At 32.6% G+C, this 16,909-nt stretch overlaps 1 protein-coding gene across 2 annotated transcripts in view; it reads left to right on the top strand.

Moving 5' to 3' along the window:
* LOC127733836 (ras GTPase-activating protein 1-like) overlaps nucleotides 1–16,909 on the top strand; it is a 50,948-nt gene that overhangs the window by 21,910 nt on the left and 12,129 nt on the right. For both annotated transcript variants that reach the window (XR_007997177.1, XM_052243233.1), the window contains exons 8-18: nucleotides 2,053–2,128; nucleotides 2,835–2,973; nucleotides 4,716–4,798; nucleotides 6,455–6,528; nucleotides 6,948–7,038; nucleotides 10,014–10,255; nucleotides 11,717–11,793; nucleotides 12,814–12,989; nucleotides 13,440–13,599; nucleotides 14,146–14,288; nucleotides 15,778–15,893. Coding sequence is in view for 1 of the 2 variants with exons in the window: in XM_052243233.1 (XP_052099193.1) it covers nucleotides 2,053–2,128; nucleotides 2,835–2,973; nucleotides 4,716–4,798; nucleotides 6,455–6,528; nucleotides 6,948–7,038; nucleotides 10,014–10,255; nucleotides 11,717–11,793; nucleotides 12,814–12,989; nucleotides 13,440–13,599; nucleotides 14,146–14,288; nucleotides 15,778–15,893 (1,377 nt within the window). In the remaining variant the exon portion in view is untranslated. The remainder of the gene's footprint in view (nucleotides 1–2,052; nucleotides 2,129–2,834; nucleotides 2,974–4,715; nucleotides 4,799–6,454; nucleotides 6,529–6,947; nucleotides 7,039–10,013; nucleotides 10,256–11,716; nucleotides 11,794–12,813; nucleotides 12,990–13,439; nucleotides 13,600–14,145; nucleotides 14,289–15,777; nucleotides 15,894–16,909) is intronic.

The following is a 16,909-nucleotide window of genomic DNA, read 5'->3' as shown; positions in this document are numbered from 1 at the left end:
GCACAGGATTGTGCAAAAGAAGATACTTCCTATAAATTGCTTATTTCTTGACCAATTTCAATGGGGTTTTATTCTTGATTTCATGGGGTTCTTTAATATGCTGAATCTAACCGTGTATTTAGTTTTTGGATTTTGGGCCCCGTTTTTAAATTGGTCCACATTGAGGTCCAAAGGGTCCAAAATTAAACTTTGTTTGATTTCATCAAAAATTGAATATATGGGGTTCTTTGATATGCCGAATCTAACTGTGTATTTAGATTCTTAATTTTTGGTTCCGTTTTCAAATTGGTCTACATTAAGGTCCAAAGGGTCCAAAATTAAACTTAGTTTGATTTTAACAAAAATTGAATTCTTAGGGTTCTTTGATATGCTGAATCTAAACATGTATATAGATTTTTGAATATGGGCCCAGTTTTCAAGTTGGTCCAAATCGGGGTCCAAAATTAAACTTTGTTTGATTTCAACAAAAATTGAATATATGGGGTTCTTTGATATGCTGAATCTAACCATGTATTTAGATTTTTGATTTTTGGGCCCCGTTATCAACTTTGTCCACATTGAGGTCAAAAGGGTCCAAAATTAAACTTTGTTTGATTTCATCAAAAATTGAATTATTGGGGTTCTTTGATATGCCGAATCTAACCATGTATTTAGATTCTTAATTTTTGGTTCCGTTTTCAAATTGGTCTACATTAAGGTCCAAAGGGTCCAAAATTAAACTTAGTTTGATTTTAACAAAAATTGAATTCTTAGGGTTCTTTGATATGCTGAATCTAAACATGTATTTAGATTTTTGATTATGGGCCCAGTTTTCAAGTTGGTCCAAATCAGGGTCCAAAATTAAACTTTGTTTGATTTCAACAAAAATTGAATATATGGGGTTCTTTGATATGCTGAATCTAACCATGTATTTAGATTTTTGATTTTTGGGCCCCGTTATCAACTTTGTCCACATTGAGGTCAAAAGGGTCCAAAATTAAACTTTGTATGATTTCATCAAAAATTGAATTCTTGGGGTTCTTTGATATACTGAATCTAACCATGTATTTAGATTTTGGATATTGGACCATAATAGGTGAATGTCCAATTTAAAATTTTAAGTTCTTAGATTACATTCAATCTGTGTTAGAAACCTATGCTGTGTCAAATATTTAATCACAATCCAAATCCAAAGCTGTATCAAGCTTGAATGTTGTGTCCATACTTCCCCCAACTGTTCAGGGTTCGACCTCTGCGGTCGTATCAAGCTGCGCCCTGCGGAGCATTTTATTAGGTTATGGTTAGGTTTTAGTGTTAAATTAGCATACACTGGAAACACATGTACTTGTTTATTATCATTATACATGAAAATGAATAGGACTTTCAGTTTCTTATTTGTTATTAGATATTTTATTATGTGGATTTTGTTTGTATTATTAAAAAGTATCAGTAAATGTTATAGTCTGACTGTTCTGTCAAAAATACACGTGTTTCTTAACAGCTTTTAAATTTTAAACATACAGTTTTAATATGGTAATGCTTAATGAGAAAAATAAGAAGAAACAACTACTGTAAAACAACTTATTTTCGCGAGCGATTTATTTTCGCGACTTTCGCAAATAGAAAAATAACGCGAATATGTAAAACTTGGATCTTTCCTTAATAAACAACATCAAGTAAATTAGAAATTGCAAAATTAAATAGCCGCGAAGTGGACTAATAACGGTAAAACGCGAAATAAAGTATCCACGAAAATAACTTGGTTTACAGTATTTGTTTAGTTCTGTAGATATGCACATCATGGGGAAATGTCTAGGAATTTAGCTGTACAATGTGCATTCTATAGAAAAAAATTATGAAATATGTAAACAAAAATTTGATAGGTTTAGAATTAGTTTGTAGCTTACAAAACCATGATTTACATGCAGCCCAATTCTTACAATATTTTAAAATTTATGCAACAAAATACTGCAATAAGAGAAAATACTAAACACTACAAAATTGCTATACAATGTAAATTTGTAGTAACTCACTCTTGGACAGGTATTAAGAGTGTTTCTATTTATTTAATAGTTTGGATGGTATTATAGAACGATACAAGAAAGAAGAAATCGTGGAGGGTTTTACACTAGTCACACCAGTAGTTAGGGTAAGAAACAATTCCATTTCTACTTCGACTACAAACTTGAAAATTCTTATACGAGTAGTTAGGGTAAGAAACAATTCCATTTCTACTTGGACTACAAACTTGAAAATTCTTATACGAGTAGTTAGGGTAAGAAACAATTCCATTTCTACTTGGACTACAAACTTGAAAATTCTTATACGAGTAGTTAGGGTAAGAAACAATTCCATTTCTACTTCGACTACAAACTTGAAAATTCTTATACGAGTAGTTAGGGTAAGAAACAATTCCATTTCTACTTGGACTACAAACTTGAAGATTCTTATGCCAGTAGTACGGGTAAGAAAGTATTACAATTTAACTATGGACTACAAACTAAAAAGTCGAATGTTTGTAACATTGATTATTATATGCCATATTATTATGTATATGTTGAAAATGGAAGTTATTTATGTAATTATTTAAAAGATTCAACTTTCTCAATAGCATTTTTGTTGAGTGAACAAGGCAAAAGTAAAAAAAAAATAATTATATTTTGAAGAACAAAACATACTTGTGAGGTGTACATCAAGGAGACAGCAACGCAACAGGGCAAATAATCAAAATACATTTGGTTTTCCGCTATAGAAAATAGTGTATAATACATCAAGCTCTAAATCTAAAAAAATATGGCAGATTGACAAGGATAAAGTTCTTCGTTTTATTTTCAAATTGTTGTTTCATTGTACAGGTGACAGGTCAGATGAAGAAGTCCCAGCTTGATGGTTCTGCAGATGACTTGTATGAATCTATTAGAAATACTTCGCAGGGTACCTTCATTGGAAGAACCAACAAGTTTGATTTCAAAGGATTCCTACATATAAGGAAAGGTAAAGTCAATTTTACATGCAGTTTGTTAGATAGAATAGAATGAGTCAATGTCCATTTTTGTTAAGGCTGCCACATTTTGTTGCCAAAAAGGAGACATAGACATTTTCTTGTCAAAATTATTAAAATAGGAAAAAAAGGACGAGAGAGATCCACCTGACTATTGACCTGATTTGGAGTTATCTTACACAGATATTTTTATGCCCCTGCCATAGCAGAGGGGCATTAAGTTTTACCCTTGTCCGTCTGTACGTCCCTATGTATGTCCGTCCCTACGTACGTCCCAAAATTGGTTTCTATTCTCTTACTTTAGTTTGCCTCAATCAAATGTTATGAAACTTATACACAATGCTTATTACCACAAACACAGATCAATTTTGAAATTTGGTGGCGTCACTTTTACCGTTCTAGAGTTATGCCCTTTTATAAATGGAAAAATTTGTTTCCATTCTTTAACTTCAGATTGCCTCAACCAAATATTATGAAACTTATACACAATGCTTATAAGACGAAACACAGATCAAGTTTGAATTTTGGTGGCGTCTCTTTTGCCGTTCTAGAGTTATGCCCCTCTACAAATGGAAAAATTACTGAATTTTTCGTTTCCATTCTCCTACTTTAGTTTGCCTCAACCAAATGTTATGAAACGTATACACAATGCTTATTACCACAAAACACAGATCAAGTTCGAATTTTGGTGGCATCACTTTTGCTGTTCTCGAGTTGTGCCCTCTACAAATGGAAAAATTGCTGAATTTTTCGTTTCCGTTCTCTTACTTTAGTTTGCCTCAACCAAATGTTATGAAACGTATACACAATGCTTATTACCACAAAACTCAGATCAAGTACAAATTTGGGTAGTGTCACTTTTACAGTTCTTGAGTTATATCCCTTTATAACATTATATGCAAGTGGGGGGCATCATCTGTGTCCCATGGACACATTCCTTATTTATTTTAAATGAAAACTTTTCAGGATTAAAATTTATATCAGTTAAAAAATTATTGTTTTTAAATTCCTTGACTTATTTATTGAGTATAGGTCCATATAAACATACCTGCTATATTTCACATATGGTTGCTTATTATGTAAACAACCTTCAATCCTGATCCTGCATCATGCAAAAAAACAGAAACTGCTTCCAACAGTTATTACATTTTAGTTTTATGTTCCTTAATTCATACTTTTTTTTTCAAACAAAAAACCCAATACCCTTATAAAGTTCAGGAATCTCTAAAATGTCATATATACATTATTTTTTTCTAAGTTAATACTATTTCAATCAGAATATTTATATTAACTTTAAAGATGTCAGATTCAGTAACAATTTTTCCGAATTTTAAGTTTTCCCAATCTGTTAATATTTTCATTAAACTATTGATCAATCAGTTAAATCATCTTTTGAATATATTATGATTTCTTGATTTCATTGACAAAATACTTAAAAATGATTGAAGTAAAACCAAAAATCTGTTCATGTTGTATATGTGCTTTTACTCTGTTCAGCAAGAAAAATACATTACTGTGGATTCATTAATATTCGTTGGATACCAATTTTCGTGGATTTCGTGGGTACAGTGGAACCACGAATTTAAATGTTCAACGAATTACAAGTTTTCTAAAGGAATGTATGCAGACTTTGCCAAAACAACGAAATCAAATATCCACGAAAATGCTAGTTTTCCACAATCCACGAAAATTGGAACCCACGAAAATAAATGAATCCACATTATATAATTTACAGGTACACAGAAGAAGAAGTGGAAGAATATGTTTTTTGTGTTAATTGGGAGTGAAAAACAACTGTGCTATCTAGAAAATGAAAAGGTTTGATGTATAATATAATTTATGCATAGATAGGAAATAACAAATGCACTAAACTGAATCGCTAAAATCAACACATTTTATCAGGTCAAAGTCCACTCTTAGGTATTTGTACATTGAAATTGAACAAACAGGATATTATAGTTCAACAAGTAGGACTTTGTCATAAATGTTGATAAATTATATAATATACTGTAAACCATCCTATTTTCACAGACAATTTTTGATCTCATTTAGCCCTTTCCTGTTGATATGCAACAATTTAGTTTCAAGATTGTTTTAAATTTGTTAGTGTATTCATGTAATAGTAGGACAAAGTTTCACCTTTGCTTCAATTTCATCTACAAAATGTGTTGGTTTACAGTATGCATTATAATTTAGGCAAGGTCATCTACAAAATTTTTTGGTTTACAGTATGCATTATACTTTAGGCAAGGTCATCTACAAAATGTGTTGGTTTACAGTATGCAATATACTTCATGCAAGGTCATCTACAAAATTTGCTGGTTTAAAGTATGCAATATACTTTAAGAAAGGTCATCTACAAAATTTGTTGGTTTACAGTATGCAATATACTTTAGGCAAGGTCATCTACAAAATGTGTTGATTTACAGTATGCAATATACTTAAGCCAAGGTCATCTACAAAATGTGTTGGTTTACAGTATGCATGATACTTAAGGCAAGGTCATCTACAAAATTTGTAGGTTTACAGTATGCAATATACTTTAGGTAAGGTCATCTACAAAATGTGTTGGTTTACAGTATGCATTATACTTCATGCAAGGTCATCTACAAAATTTGTTGGTTTACAGTATGCAATATACTTTAGGTAAGGTCATCTACAAAATGTGTTGGTTTACAGTATGCATTATACTTCATGCAAGGTCATCTACAATATTTTCTGGTTTATAGTATGCATTATACTTTAGACAAGGTCATCTACAAAATTTGTAGGTTTACAGTATGCATTATACTTCAGGCAAGGTCATCTACAAAATTTGTTGGTTTACAGTATGCATTATACTTTAGGCAAGGTTATCTACAAAATTTGTTGGTTTACAGTATGCATTATACTTTAGGCAAGGTCATCTACAAAATTTGTTGGTTTACAGTATGCATTTTACTTCAGGCAAGGTCATCTACAAAATGTGTTTGTTTACAGTATGCATTATACTTAAGGGAAGGTCATCTACAAAATTTGTAGGTTTACAGTATGCATTATACTTAAGGGAAGGTCATCTACAAAATTTGTAGGTTTACAGTATGCATTATACTTTAGGCAAGGTTATCTACAAAATTTGTTGGTTTACAGTATGCATTATACTTCATGCAATGTCATCTACAAAATTTGTTGGTTTACAGTATGCGTTATACTTCAGGCAAGGTCATCTACAAAATTTGCTGGTTTACAGTATGCATTATACTTTAGGCAAGGTCATCTACAAAATTTGTTGGTTTACAGTATGCAATATACTTTAGGCAAGGTCATCTACAAAATTTGAAATTGAGTTTATAATTTGAAATTAGATTTTCAATTTGTCTGTTCAAACAATGAAAAATTTTATGGAAAAATGTACAAAAAAGTGATCTCATTAATATCTGCTTTAAGTAGACAATACAACCACATAATGATGTTTTTTTTTTTTTCGTTTTCCAGAGATCTCGACCTAAAGGGTTGATAGACTTAAATTTCAGCTCACTATATCCAGTCCATGACAGCTTCTTTGGCAGGTATGACATGTATAAGATATGTAATTAAGGAATATAGTGAAACTCCTCTTAAGTACCAAAATGTCAGAAGAAAATTATACAATTAAAGGAATATCAATTATAAGTTAATACAATTTTATACATGATTTGTGTTTACACCATGTAGCAGGAGCCTTGGGAAAAGTTACCCTTTTATTCAAAATTAGTCTTCAGTTGTTTAAGTTTTATTGTAGTCTAAACATTCAGTTCCCCTTAAATGGTATCTTTACGATACAAGTAACAGGAATAATATAACAAATACTAGTGCAGAGGAAAAAGATGTAATCTTTACATTCCTTTGTCAGACTTCATCTTCAGGATGTATAAAACTGTTTCATGAACCACACATAATATGATGTTTAAATGTCCTCACCTATACAACAATTATTATTTAATTTCAGACCAAACTGTTTCCAGTTAATCACCAATGCCAACCCATACAACCATTTCCAGTTATATTATCTGTGTGCTGAGAATGGTGATGATGCACAGGTATGTTTAGTTCTGTGGAAAAGCATTCTATATACTGTATATCAAGTTATTTTTGTATCGGTTATGTTAGACATTAACTCAAAAACGCTTTAAATAATATACATGAAACTTTGGTGAATTGTTTATATCTATTGACGTGAGCTCCCTTTTGTTTTTTTATAAATTTCAGACGTACCGTTTCTGAGTTTTCGGGTTTTATTCATTAAAAAAGGGGGGATTTTCCAGTTTTCTAACAATAACTCAAGAATGCTTTCACCAACTTGCAAGAAATTTGGTGAATTGTTTATATCTATTGACATGAGCTCCCTTTCGATTTTTATAAATTTTAGATTTTACGTTTATGAGTTACAGGGTTTTATTCATAAAAAAGGGGGATTTTCCAGTTTTCCGACAATAACTAAAAAATGCTTTCAGCAGTTCTCATGAAACTTTGGTGAATTGTTTATATTTGTTGATGTAAGCTCCCTTTAGAATTTTATAAATTTTAGATTTTACATTTCTGAGTTATGGGGTTTTATTCCTTAAAAAAAGGGGGATTTTCCAGTTTTTGGACAATAACTCAAAAATGCTTTAAGCAGTTCGCATGAAACTTTGGTGAATTATTTATAGCTATTGATGTAATCTCCCTATTGATTTTCATAAATTTCAAATATGACATTGAGAAGAAATTGAACTTTATTTGTTTATAGTTTGACAACTGATTTACTAAGTATTGCCCAACAGCACAGTGTATTGCACAACAGCAAGAAATCTTTAATTGAATATAAATTCAATTCATATAACCAATTTCAAGTTCTTTGACTACATTTATTCAGAAACCTATAATATGTCAAATATTTAATTACAATCCAAATTCAGACCTGTATCAAGCTTGAATATTGTGTCCATTTTTGCCCCAACTGTTCAGGGTTGGACCACTGCGGGCGTATCCAGCTGTGCTAAGCGAAGCAGTTTATTAAGTCTTCCAAACGAAGTTTGGGAAGACTTATTGTTTTTGCTCAGTTCTTATTCTTCTTCTTCTTCCGCCGCTTTTAAATTTGAACTTGTCCGCACCCGTTCTCCAAAACCGCTTGTCAGATTAACTTAGGGTTTCACAATATGTTAGACTAACATGTCTAGTGGTGCAATCAGGGTTTTGTTTGTGCAATGGGGTTTATAAAGGGGTACTTTGAGGGGCAAAAAGAAAAGAGGGTTTTACTATAGAACCCTATGGGATTTTATTTTTTTAAATTTTCAAATGATTATAAATTGAAAACTGTTTGTGATAGACACAATCTTTTTAATTGAAAATGTTCTAAATGATAAAGCCAATTAAATGAAATACAGGGTTAGTCCCCAGGGGTCACCCCCACCCCCTGCCATTTAAGAAAGTTCTAATACCTTGTAAGTGGTCAAGATCCCCACCCCTAAACCATATATATTTTGGTTTGTTATGCTAAGATGGTTTGAATGATATACAGGATTAGTCCCCAGGGGTCATCCCGACCCCCTGCCATTTGAGAAAGTTCTAATATCTTGTAAATGGTCGAGATCCCCACCCCTAAACCATATATATTCTGGTTTGTCATGATAAAGCACATCAAATGAAATACAGGGTTAGTCCCCAGGGGTCACCCCCACCCCCTGCCATTTAAGAAAGTTCTAATATCTTGTAAGTGGTCAAGATCCCCACCCCAAACCATATATATTCTGGTTTGTCATGCTAAGATGGTTTGAATGATATACAGGGTTAGTCCCCAGGGGTCATCCCGACCCCCTGCCATTTGAGAAAGTTCTAATATCTTGTAAATGGTCGAATTCCCCACCCCTAAACCATATATATTCTGGTTTGCCATGATAAAGCACATCAAATGAAATACAGGGTTAGTCCCCAGGGGTCACCCCCCACCCCCTACCATTTAAGAAAGTTCTAATATCTTCTAAGTGGTCAAGATCCCCACCCTTAAACCATATATATTCTGGTTTGTCATGCGAAGATGGTTTGAATGATAAACAGGGTTAGTCCCCAGGGGTCATCCCGACCCCCTGCCATTTGAGAAAGTTCTAATATCTTGTAAATGGTTGAGATCCCCACCCCTAAACCATATATATTCCTATTTGTCATGTCTCCAACATTTGAATGACGTATACGTCAGTCCCCAGGGGTTCCCCCCACCCCCAATGTTCTAATATCTTGTAAATGGTTGAGATCCCCACCCCTAAACCATATATATTCCTGTTCGTCATGTAATGAACATTTGAATGACGTATAGGGCCAGTCCCCAGGGGTTCCTCCCCACCCCCAATGTTCTAGTATCTTGTAAATGGTCGAGATCCCCACCCCTAAACCATATATATTCTGGTTTGTCATGCCAAGATGATTTGAATGATATACAAGGTTAGTCCCCAGGCATCACTAATGCATATAACTTTACTGGACCAAACCAATTTTCACTGGACGTTGCCCAGTGTCAAGCGACCCTGGGAATTACGAATTATGGGAGCTTCGTTTGGGAGACTTCGTAACAGCATCCTGTTACAATCATTTCTTGTTAGATTTGAGATTGGGCAGTTAAATCTTCGCTGTGTTCATTATTGGTGTTTCATGGCCTTATACAATGCATTAAATGAACAGGGAATGTTTTCATAGTGTAAATATGTCAGGGAAAATGCCTTTTTGGGAAAATTAGAAGCCCTGCTTCTTGTCAATACTGTGAATTCATTTATTTTCGTGGGTACCAATTTTCGTGGATTGAGGAAAATTTGCATTTTCGTGGATATTTAATTTCGTTGTTTTGGCAAAGTCTGCATACATTCCTTTATAAAATTTGTAAATCGTTTAACATTTAAATTCATTGTTCCCCTGTACCCACGAAATCCCCGAAAATTGGTATCCAACCAATATTAATGAATCCACAGTAATGTGTTTTAAGGGCATGTATTAGTAGTGCTAACTTCTCATTTGTAAATTAAAATTATATGGTATGACATTTCAGCGATGGTTAAAAGTCCTTAAACCATACTGTGTTAACACTCAACCTATAAAGTCACAGACCATGGCTAGAAGATTGAAGGAGTTACGTACACTGACAGTAGAAATTGGTGATGCCCCTCAGTTACCATCCAAAACCTTGCCACACCCTTATTGTATAGTGAATTTAAATAATACAATTAAAGTGTGTCGGACAGCTGTGAAGGAAGAATTAAAAAGTTACTGGGAGGAAAAATTTGTCTTAGAGTAAGTAGTAATTGTCTGAATTCAATGTATTCAATGTATTTCATGTATTCTTTGTTTGGCAGGAAAAAAACTCATCAAAGATACCAGTCTTATAAGTTATATCTGAATGTTTGCTTTGGTCATAAGTCGGAATTTGAAATATTTAATATTTTGTTTTGACAAAAAGTATAAAATATGCCTATTTTACTTAAAAACATTTTTTCTTCACATTCTTTACCAATATTTTGTAGGATTTAAAATATTTAAAAAGAATGAATGTACCCCTGCTCCAAAGGTTTGTTGCATTTTTCTCAGGATCTACGTATCAGATGTTATGAAATTGGGTATCAAGCATACTATACTGTTTTATGTGTTTTCATAACTATATCTCATCAACTCCTTGTTAGTTAATACTACTTGAGCAGGGATATCATAAATGAACAATTACACTCATTGCATCATTTTTTGTCTCGCCTTGACGGAGTCAAAAAGCGAGACATAGATATGCTGTTTCTGGCTGCGGCGTGGCCAACAGTGGCTTCAACAATGTATTAGTTTGTGATTAGGTCTAGTTCATGGTGAACCACTAGTGGTAGGTCAATGATATTTGGTATGCAGTTGTATTAGCATTGGCACATCTCATTACCATGGAGATTATTTGGCCCCGCCCCCTCAGTCAAGGTCTATTGACTTTGAAACTTTGCTTTATTTACATGTATTAGTTTGTGATTAGGTCAGATTATGGGGAACCACTAGTGGTAGGTCAATGATATTTGGTATGCAGTTGTATAAGCATTGGCACATCTCATTTCTAATGGAGTTTATTTGGCCCCGCCCCCTTATTCATGGTCTATTGACTTTGAAACTTTTGCTTCATTTTCATGTATTAGTTTGTGATTAGGTCAGTTCAAGGGGAACCGTTAGTGGTAGGTCAATGATAATTGGTATGCAGTTGTATAAGCATTACCACATCTCATTTCCATGGAGAATATTTGGTCCCGCCCCCTCAGTCATGGTCTATTGACTCTGAAACTTTTGCTTAGTTTACTTGTATTAGTTTGTGATTAGATCAGTTTAAGATGACCTGCTAATGTTAAGTCAATGATATTTGGTATGCAAATTTATTAGCATTTGCAAGTCTTGTTTCCATGGAGATTATATAGCCAGCCCTCATCATGGTTCATTGACTTTGAAACATTTACATAGTTTACAAGTTAATGTTTGTGTTTAGGTTTGTTTATAGGGAACGACTTATGATAAGTCAGTTGTATTTGGTACTAGTATGCAGTTGTATTAGCATTGGCACATCTCATTTCCATAGAGATTGTTTAGCCCTGTACCTTCAGTCATGGTTCATTGACTTTGAATATTTGCATAACTTACATGTTAAAGTATTGCTATTTTTTTCAACATTTGCATTATCAAAATATTAAATAGGCTAGACATATCTCTGTGTTAACAGTTTATTTGCTTTATCTTTAGAGATATACCAAGTGATGTAGATGGTTTCAGCATTATGGTTTATAATCAAAATAGAAGATCAAAAGATACAGAAATTGGTATGCCTTAATTTGTGTTGTTCTATATATAATGACTATATAATTACTATGTTATATGATCACATGATTTTATTGTCCAGTCATTGTCTTATGTGGAAATCCTGTAAGATCAAAGTTATAAATTTGCCACATATCTATTGTTTTTTCATCAACTATAAAGGAAGATCTACAGTTTCACATCTCATACTTCAGTTTACTCTATGTCTTTCATAATACGAGAAAATATGAAGTTAAGTTTCAATGAAACAGCAACACTCCACAAAAGTGTACTACAAATAATACACTATTCTCCTTCATGTGTTGTTAACTTCTGGAATTCTTAGACGGGAAGAACTCACAAAGGACACTCTTTAAAAGTAGGAAAGATGTTTGTTGTCTGTAGACTCTGGTGATGCAGATAGTTTATCTAAAGCATTATGCTTTATTTAGAATAAAGCTGCTTTGAACTTAAATGTATATCATATTAAATAGCTACACAATTTGATAATTAAATGCACATATTTTTGACATAGTGGTAAACTGCTTGTGTATGACATAGTGTAAAAGAGTTGATGTTTATATAATGACATAGTGTTCAACATGTGATTTTATGACATGGTATTAAATATTAATTTTGACATAGTGTTGAAATTGTATGTATGACATATGGTGACCTATAGTCATTAACTTCTACATCATTTGGTCTCTGGTGGAGAGTTGTCTCATTGTCAATCATACCACATCTTATTTTTATATGGCGACAAACTCTGTGTTTGACATAGTCTTATATTGCTTATGTTTATCACATAATGTTAAAGATGTATGTTTATGACATAATGATAAACTGTCTATGTTTATTACAATTGTTTATGTTGATGATGTTATGAAAGATGTGTATATTTACTACATAGTAATAATATGTGTATGTTTACTACATAGTAGTAACATATGTATGTTTATTACATAGTAGTAATATGTGTATGTTTATTACATAGTAGTAATATGTGTATGTTTATTTCAGTGTTTAATTGTATTTTACAGCTCAGATTGTGATAAAATATGAAGACTTTGAGGCAGGAGAGACCCTTGATAAATGGTATCCCTTACATCCGACTAATAGTATAGTAAAAGGTGGTGATCTGGGCTCCATTAGAATCAGGGCTAGGTACCAACATGAGATTATCATGCCTGAAGACAAATACTCCACATTAAAGGAGGTAAGAATCAAGACCCACTACTAGCACTTGTTTATAATCCCTGAAGATGAAAGCTCTGGATTAGAAGGAGTTTTCATCAGAACCAAGTGCAAGGTCTAACATACAAACTATCATGATTAAGGATAAATGGAACACGACTGTTAATGGAAATGCTTGAATACAACGAAAGTATTTTATTGAAATTTTTGTGTGTGTTTATATTCTTTGTAGATTTTATGGAAACTATTAAAAGCTAGTATTCATAAACATTGTTGAAATGGCAAAATTTACAACTATATTTGTGAGACAAAAAATCTTGCTTTTTACATAAAAGCCCTGAACTAAATCTGGTTTTTAAGTTTAAAGAGGAACATTTTTTTGAAACTTGAACATCAAACCTCAATGTTAGCTATCTACTTTATTCACTCTTGTTTTTTGCAGTTACATTTCAATATAATGTATTGTTTTCAGCTTATACTAAATGGTGATCTGATAAACTTATTAGAACTGTTCAACATGTGTAGCAGTGAAAGAATTCCACTAGCAAAAGCCTTACTACAAATATTCAGACACGAAAAGCAAGAAAAAGTAATACTGAAAACAATGAATGATTTTGAAATTAACAGAGAAGGTAGGTTTTTAGAAAAATTATGGATTGTTGTTTTTATACACCTGTCCAAGATGGGACTTATTATGGTATACCGTTGTCCCTCTGTCCGTCCATCCCAATATTTGGTAAATTGTTCATATCTATTGACGTAAGCTCCCTTTCGATTTTGATCAATTTTAGATTTTACGTTTCTGAGTTAGAAAATTTTATTCATAAAAAGGGGAGGAGGGGGGTTCCCGTTTTCAGACAATAACTCAAAAACGCTTTGAGCAGTTTTCATGAAACTATATTGACTTGTTTATATCTATTGAAATAAGCTCCCTTTTGTTTTTATTTTATAAATTTTTTATATGACATTGCAGAGTTATGGAACTTAATCTGTTGAAAAATTATCAAAACTAAAAGGGCGACGGGCGTATTATGTGCTCATGGCGCAGCTCTTTATATTAATGTCCAGTGGGAAATATTTCATAATGATATCTGTAATTTGTTTATTACAGAGGAAGTATCTACATTATTTAGCTATGTGCACATTCCTTGCTGATAGCTGTAATTTGTTTATTACAGAGGAAGTATCAACATTATTTAGGGCTACGTCTCTTGCCACCACATTGATGGACCAGTACATGAAAATGACTGCTTCTCAGTTTGTCAGTGATGCTGTGAAGGAATATATCCTTAAGATTATAGACAGTAAACTGTCGTGTGAGGTGGGTAGATTTAGTAATTCATTGTAATGACTCTTTTTATTGAAAGGAAGTTTTGAGAGCATATACATAATTAGTTATTTTGAGTTTTATCAGGAACAAGATGTTATTGTATACAATTTGTATAGATTATGTTTTGGATTAGACCATGTTATTGTCATCAGACCTTAACCTCATTTTCATGTTCCAGCAGTCAGGTGTAGTTATAAGGCTTGGGTCTGTTCTTCAGTAATCATAAATGATAGGTCCACACATATTTTGAATGTGGGTTGGTTGTGAGTAGTATATGCAATCACTCTCAGTTTAATAACATTGATAGGTATTCTTTTTGTCACTTTTGAAAGAACTTTAAAAGATAGCTTTATCTTATTGATTAAATGCTGTGTTTTGCAAGTTCTTATTTCTAATCTGTATAACTGCCAAAATACTGTAAATTAACAAATTATTGCATGCGTTTATAATTGAGATTTTTGAAAAATGAACAAAAAGTCAAAAACGTGAGATTGATTATTGGGATTTCATGAAAATCTCCATACAGATATTTGTATCAGATATCAGTATGCAAGTTCTTATTATTGCGATACTTACCCAATCGTATTATTCGCATTAATCAAAACCTCACATTAATTTCTGAATTTAAGGGTAGTTTGTTTGTTATTATGTTTTTTCAATGTTCAGTTTTTGTGGTTCCGCCTGTTTCTTAAACATATTTTAATAGGTCAGCTGTATTTGGTGTATTGAAAATTGTATGAATATATCTGGCTGGCAGGGTGCAACTAACCTTGACCTCATTCACATGGATCATTGATAATGTTTATGTGATATTTGTAGTAAAACCCTTTGCAAATACTTTCAACATAAATTAAAAAAATTAACAGTAAAGCAGGGAAGACATTTCAGCGTTTGCACTTTTTTATGCAATCATATAGGAAGTGTTGTTTTTGTCTTGCATGTGACAAAAGTTACAGAATGTGAGACATAAGGAAAAAAAAATGATATATATATAAATGGTATTAACTCTTAAGTTATGAATGTCTTATGTTGACCAGGAGTTATCCTTCTTTATAAACTGTATCAACTGACTCTCCCCCTTTTATTATTGGAACAATTATTGTCTGTTATGTGTGTATAATAATCATAATTATATTGTATTGTCTGTATTTGTAACTTGATTGATATAAAATTGAGAATGGAAATGGGGGAATATGTCAAAGAGACAACAATGCTTGTCATGAGCCCTATGATTAGGAAAATAAAAAAAAAATCTATTCTATTCTATTCTATGTAGTTAATCTTTTATCTTGAAGACTTTGAACATAAAAATCAAACTAGTAAAGCAGTAGATAATTTCAGTGTGTCACTCTTGGTGAACTATCCAATAAAAGGAAATTATTATACATAGGAAATGGTTTTGTGGTTTGAATTTTAATACATATAACAGATTTATTCATATTATGTGGAGTTGTCTGTATGATGATGTATTGTATTGCAGTTAAATCCAGCCATGTTAGAACCAAATGAAAACATTATCACCAACAGAGAAAATTTTCAAAAGAATCTTACAGAAATGACAGAGAGTATATTTAATTCTAAAGACAGCTGTCCTCCGTATGTGTATAGTGTGTTAATCTACAGAATATTTTTAGTGTGTCAATCTACAGAATATTTTGTCTTCTATATGTATATTTTGTGATGTGTTAGTCCTTTGCTTCTATACAAATGTAGTGTGATGGACTGTTTTTTACATATATGGTGTATGTGTCTCTAAATCATCAGTAGTGTTGCCTCGGTAGGAACTTGTGTGTTAAATCCTAAGTAGTGTTGCCTCGATATGAACTTATGTGTTAAATCCTCAGTAGTGTTGCCTCGGTAGGAACTTGTGTGTTAAATCCTCAGTAGTGTTGCCACGGTAGGAACTTATGTGTTAAATCCTCAGTAGTGTAGCCTCAGTAGGAACCTATGTGTTAAATCCTCAGTAGCGTTGCCTCGGTAGGAACTTATGTGTTAAATCCTCAGTAGTGTAGCCTTGGTAGGAACTTATGTGTTAAATCCTCAGTAGTGTAGCCTCAGTAGGAACCTATGTGTTAAATCCTCAGTAGTGTAGCCTCAGTAGGAACTTATGTGTTAAATCCTCAGTAGTGTAGCCTCAGTAGGAACCTATGTGTTAAATCCTCAGTAGCGTTGCCTCGGTAGGAACTTATGTGTTAAATCCTCAGTAGTGTAGCCTTGGTAGGAACTTATGTGTTAAATCCTCAGTAGTGTTACCTCGGTAGGAACTTATGTGTTAAATCCTCAGTGAGCTGTATGTATTCATGAGTAGTTGTTAGTCAGAGGTATTTATATATCTGTAGGTTGTGAGTACTGTATAAAAAGATGTTTACTGTCTCTGAAACATAGACCCAATGACACAATGTCTTTCCTCTTTAGATGAGTGGTTTAGGCATCATAATTAGAAGAAAATAAACTTGCTACTGAACTATGACAAATTTGGGAAAGTTTTCCTGAGCCAAAAATTTATTAATATTTTTTTTACCTAAAAATTGCATATACAAATAGTTTGATTTATCATAAGTGCAGTATTTTCCCCAAAAGAAGTTTACTTTTGAACTTCTTTATCCCCAGAA

Source organism: Mytilus californianus, unplaced genomic scaffold (assembly GCF_021869535.1).
Source record: "Mytilus californianus isolate M0D057914Y unplaced genomic scaffold, xbMytCali1.0.p SCAF_3, whole genome shotgun sequence".
Classification (NCBI taxonomy): domain Eukaryota; kingdom Metazoa; phylum Mollusca; class Bivalvia; order Mytilida; family Mytilidae; genus Mytilus; species Mytilus californianus.
Note: the sequence above shows the minus strand (reverse complement) of the source record. Positions and strands in the feature narration are given on the sequence as shown.